At 61.5% G+C, this 5121-nt stretch overlaps 1 protein-coding gene across 1 annotated transcript; it reads left to right on the top strand.

Annotated features, from left to right (window-relative positions):
• Positions 1-204: 204 nt before the first annotated feature.
• On the top strand, positions 205-4437 carry GAL (galanin and GMAP prepropeptide). Its single transcript, XM_080688432.1, has 6 exons — positions 205-408; positions 653-724; positions 1304-1358; positions 2934-3020; positions 3306-3386; positions 4195-4437. The coding sequence occupies exons 2-6, from the start codon at positions 653-655 to the stop codon at positions 4305-4307; spliced, it is 408 nt and encodes a 135-aa protein (XP_080544558.1). The 5' UTR covers positions 205-408; the 3' UTR covers positions 4308-4437.
• Positions 4438-5121: the final 684 nt, after the last annotated feature.

Raw genomic sequence — 5121 nt, 5'->3', positions numbered from 1 at the left:
GGAGCTGCTCAGGCTCTCCATTCACGGTGATGGGGTCTCTCCGCGGTCCCCGCCACCCCTCCCCCAATGCAGACTACTGCGCGGCCCTCCCGCGAAGCACGGAGCCCTCTAAAGAGCCGAGTTGCGGTCACTCCCGCCCCCTCGGGATTCGGCGAGGGAGGCGGGACCTGAGCTCCGTGACGTGGCCGCGGCTCCGGACAAGTCGCATAAATAGCGGGGCAGCGGCGGCTCTGGGCGCGGACACGTCGAGGGAACCCAGCCCCCGCACGCTCCTCCTCCGCATCCCGAGGTCGTGCCATGCGGTGAGCGCCCCCGGCCCGATCCAACCCGGCCTGACCCGACCCGACCGGACGCCCGGACCCGCCGACACCCCCCCGCCCCGGACACTGACATCCGCCGCTGCTCAAGGTACCGAGTGCCCTCGGAGGCCCCGGGGGAGGCGCTCCTTTCTCCGTGTTCCGGCTGCAGAGCGCCCGCCGCCGGTGGACGCACCCGAGGGGCGCGGCGCCTCTGCCCCGTCCCTTGTCCCTTGTCCCTTGCCCGGGAGCGCAAACCGCTGGGTCCTCGGTCCTCTTCACCCTCCGTCCTGCCGGGTCGGGGTCCGAGCTCCGCCCCGACGTGCACGCGGCGCCCACCGCCCCTTCCCTTGCAGATGCCCAGAGGCGGCGCCCTCCTGCTCGCCTCTCTGCTCCTCGCCGCCCTGTCGGCCACCCTCGGGTCCCCGGTAAGTGCGGGACAAACGCCCTCCGCACCGTCACCCCTCTGGGCAGAGGGGGTCGATTGCACCAGAACCGGACTGGGCGGAGTGTGGGCGCTTTGTGCCGGGAGCGGGGTGCAGGGTGGCGGAGGGCTGGGGGGGGGGGGGGGCTCGGGGAGACGGGACGCTCCCTCCTTGGGTCCTCCCGGCATCGCTCCTCCCCGTGCGTGGACAGCCTGCTGAGAGCCAGTGAGCGTGGACGCCACGAGCTGTAGCTTCACTCGCAGAGGGTCAGTCACACTGTGGAGCGGGTCCTCGCATCACGGAGAAGCAAGCGGCGCCGGATGAGGCTGGTCTCCGGCTTGTCAGATGCGCGCACCTGGGGGCCCTGGAATGCCGGCCCCTTTCCACAAGTGCACGTGCATCCGAATGCCATGTTCTTCCTGGAAAGCCTGGCCCTCTTCCCCGAACGGTCTGCGCTTAGCTCATTGTGTGAGAGTAACTAGCGCGCATTTGTAACTGGGCCCTGTGGTGATTAGTCTGTAACCTCCCGCCATGCGGGGCCAGGCACAACCCTGGCCATCTGACCCCCTTTCTCCGTTTAAGGTGAAGGAGAAGAGGGGCTGGACCCTGAACAGCGCTGGCTACCTTCTGGGTCCACGTAAGTGACACACCCACGGGCGCAGACACTGAACCTGCCGCTCCTGCAGCCATTTGTGTTAATCCTGCTATTTCTGAGCTGTTGGGCGTCACTCTGACCCATGGCTGGTCCAGTGTTAGCAGATAAAGGGAAGGGGCATTTCCTGAGGCTTTGAGGATGGGGTTCCGTTAGGTTAATGGCATTTGCCACCTCTCTAGGCGGCACATCGTCCTCCCTGAAGCCACGCCCCCACTCCCCCACCTCCTGTAGCGATGCTCCCTTCCTCCCCTAGAATCTAGGGTCTGGTGGGACTCAGTCCTCCGCCTGCCCTCCCCCAGCCTTGAGGTGCCTGACTCTGCCTTGAACCCTGACCACCCTGCAGCCCTTGGCACGCCCCCCGGCCCCCCCCCCCCCCCCCCCCGCCCTCCTGCCTTCTCCCTTTTTGCCCACATTCCTCAGGGCTGCCTCCACCCATTTAAACTGCCCGGGAGCTGTCTTAGTCCTGAATCCTGGAGTCTAAGTACATACGTTCTCCTGCTCAGACGGTTTATCCATCGCCTGGGGGTCCTTGAGAGCCCAGCGCTGATGACAAACACTAGGTGGGCCCAGGCAGGACCCACGTTCTTCTGCACCCTTCGCACCCCTGAGCTCTCTCCCTCAGAGAGCACCTCGTCTCTGGGTGCTCCTGGCCCCCGAAACTGGAGGAACTGTCAGCAAAAAGGTCACTTTGGAATGTTGATAGTATGTCAAGAAGACTTTTTACCCTGAGTTGGGAAACACCCTTTTCCACTGTGAAGTTTTAAGTCTCTGTCGAGTTGGACCCCCAGGAGCTGGCATGCAGACAGCTCTTTGTGGGAAGTCCTTACAGCTTAACGGTTTGCCCTTGACCTCCACCGCCCACGTAGAAAGAGCGCCGGAAGAACGCATTCGCAGCGGACACCCAGCCGCCCACCGGATCAGCTCACTTATCACCCTTCTCAATCTAGTGCCAGGAGCTCTGTCTCGGGAAAATGAGTTGATTTTCATTCATCCAGCCTTGTGGATGACACAGCCCACCAGGCCCAGCAGCCAGAGACCCTGAGCTGTCCTCGCCCTCGTCCACTCTTCTCCTTTATCTCCTCAGTCACCCCGAATCCAGCCCCTTCTCCTCATCCCAGGCCCCTTGGTTCAGAGCCCTCATTCTTCTTCCAGTAGTTCCCTAAGGGAGCTCTCAAGAAGCACACCGCCCAATGCACACAGTCACCCAGCCTACCCCACCCCAAGCATGTCTGGCTGTCTCTCTCCCCCCTCCCCACCCCCCTCTCTCTCTGACTCCAATCCATCTCCCACACAGTTGCCAGAGTGGTCTTTGAAAAATAGAAATATTTTGGTACCTTCCCTTGTTTTCAGAAACATGGGCCCCGGTCGCCTGCCAGCACCCCTGGGAGCCTCGTGCTCCCCGCTGCGCCAGGCCTGTGTGCCCCGTGGAGTCCCAGCACCATGTCCTCCCTCCTGTGGCCCTCACGCTGGGCTGCAGTGCTTGTGGGGTCCACGGGCGGGGACGGGGGAGGGTGCGAGTACAGTAATGACACTCGGGCTGTCTGCTCGGCTCTGCAGATGCCGTCGACAACCACAGGTCATTCCATGACAAGCACGGCCTTGCTGGCAAGCGGGACCTGCAGCCTGAAGACGGCACGGGGGCAGGTGAGGGGACTGGGTCCCGGGGCTTCGAGGCACCCCACTGTCCACCTCTGGGTGCACAGGGCAGTGGTCCGAGCCGGGCCCGGCCACATCTGTCCACGGCTATAAACAGAAGCACCGACACTGGGAGTAAGATGCGGGGCAGCGCAGGAATGGCAGAGAGCTCTCTAGACTCGGGGCCTCCAGGAGAGGGGTCCCCGAGATGGGTTACAGAGATGCTGGGGTTCATGACCTCGGGGTACCCAGAGCACCTGTGTAAGTTGTCAATGTCAATCATTTGGTTTCTAGGCGACTTTGACGGGCCGCTGCCCTTGAACGATGATGTTGTGCGCAAGATAACGGAGTTTCTGACTTTCTTGCATCTCAAAGGTCAGTGAAATGTGGCCGATTTACGTTTCCACCTCCTAGAAGCCTGGGCCCTTAAAACGGAAAGGATTCCCTAGACCTCTGCAGTGACCACCCCCACACCTGCCGGTTGGAGTGACGGCCCGGGAACTGGAACCAGCTGTAGCGGGGCTGGGCTTGCTGCCGGTCCCACATGGTCCCTGCCAAGGGTCATCAGACCTACTGTTCCCAGAGAGAGAGGGGGGCGGGGGGAGGGCCTCAGGGTTCCGTTAACTCCGTGCACTGTTGACATGGCAACAACCACTGTCCCTGTCCGGCCAAAGTGCCCCACCGGCCCGGCTCCTCACAGGCGTCTGAGGCCAGGCCTCGTCAGCACTGCAAATTAACAGGAGCCCATCCGATTTGGGCTTTCTTTTGCGTTTGGGCAAGCTGCGTTTAATGCGTGGCCCTCGGCCCTGGACGTCCTGCAGATGCTGCAGGCGCTGAGGCTCCCCCTGCCCATTTCAACCCCGGCTTTGCTGCCTGTGCTTCATGCTGGTCATTCATTCCACAGGGAGGGCCTGGCCTTTGCCAGACAGCCTCACAGGTCAAGCTGCCCGTGGGAGGCCGGCGCTCTGAGAGTTAACCGTGCTGGTGGGGCGGGGGCCGGGGAGACGGACGCTGTGAGGCTCACGAGAGACAGTTGGTTGTCAGGTTTCACACGTCACGATTTTGTGAGTGTGAGAGTCCAGGCTGATTCTGTTCCATCTTGACCCGGTAACGTGTGCTGTGGGCTGTGATGTCCTTCGTGCGGACAGCAGGGGCTCATCACTCAGTGTCCGTCCCTTTGCAGAGGCCGGGGCCCTGGTGCCCATGCTCCCCTCGGCCGCGTCCTGGGAAGACACAGAGCAGCCAGCCCCGAGGGAGCCAGGCCGGGCCCTCCCGTCCCAGGAAGTCAGACTCTGAGACAATGGATGAGCTTGTGGCAGCTCCCTGAGGGAACCAGCCCCTCCTCCCTTTGAAGCTGTGTGGTTGTAATTTAAGATTCCCCTTGGTAATCATTCTAGTGGCAAAATAAAAACCAGCAAGTGTTTCCATGTCTTTCTTCCTTGGGCCTGTCTGTCACCACCACCAGAGTGCTTTAAGACAAGCTGGAGCCCTGGCCGGGTGGCTCAGTGGGTGGAGTGTCGTCCCGTAGACCAAAGGTGGCGGGTTCAATTCCCTGTCACGGCACCTACCCAGGTCTCGGGTTTGGTTTCTGGTCAGGGTGCCTACAGGAGGCAACCGATCAATGTCTCTCTCTCCCTTCCTGTCTCTAAAAAAAATTAAAAAACATATCTGCGGTGAGGATTTAGAGAGATAAAAAAAGATGAAGCTGGATTGTAGTCACGTGTATTAGATCAGTGCACATCGGGCACAAAGTCGTGTGCACACCAAGCTGAGTCAGACACAGCTGTGAAGGTGAGTCTGTTACTGAGGAGACGTGTGCCCCGTCCGGGTGCGGGAAAGCCAGCACCTGGCAGCAGCTCCGAGGACCAGCGGCGACGGGGCATCCCAAGCAGGCAGGCAGTCACACCTGAAGGCGACGGGGGAAGCCTTCTCTTAGGTCACGTGACGACCCGGGGCCTCTTGGCCTTGGGAGCAGGTCTCTGGCTGCATCATGACTATACACACCTGCACTTGGCTGTTACTTCTCACACTGACTTTCCTAAAAGCTGTGCTGACTTGCCAAACCCTCCCCCTTGAGCAACCCACACGGGTCACGCCTTCCAGTGGCCTG

Source organism: Plecotus auritus, assembly GCF_963455305.1.
Source record: "Plecotus auritus genome assembly, chromosome: 9".
Taxonomy (NCBI): Eukaryota; Metazoa; Chordata; class Mammalia; order Chiroptera; family Vespertilionidae; genus Plecotus; species Plecotus auritus.
This window is presented reverse-complemented; position numbering and strand designations above follow the sequence as displayed.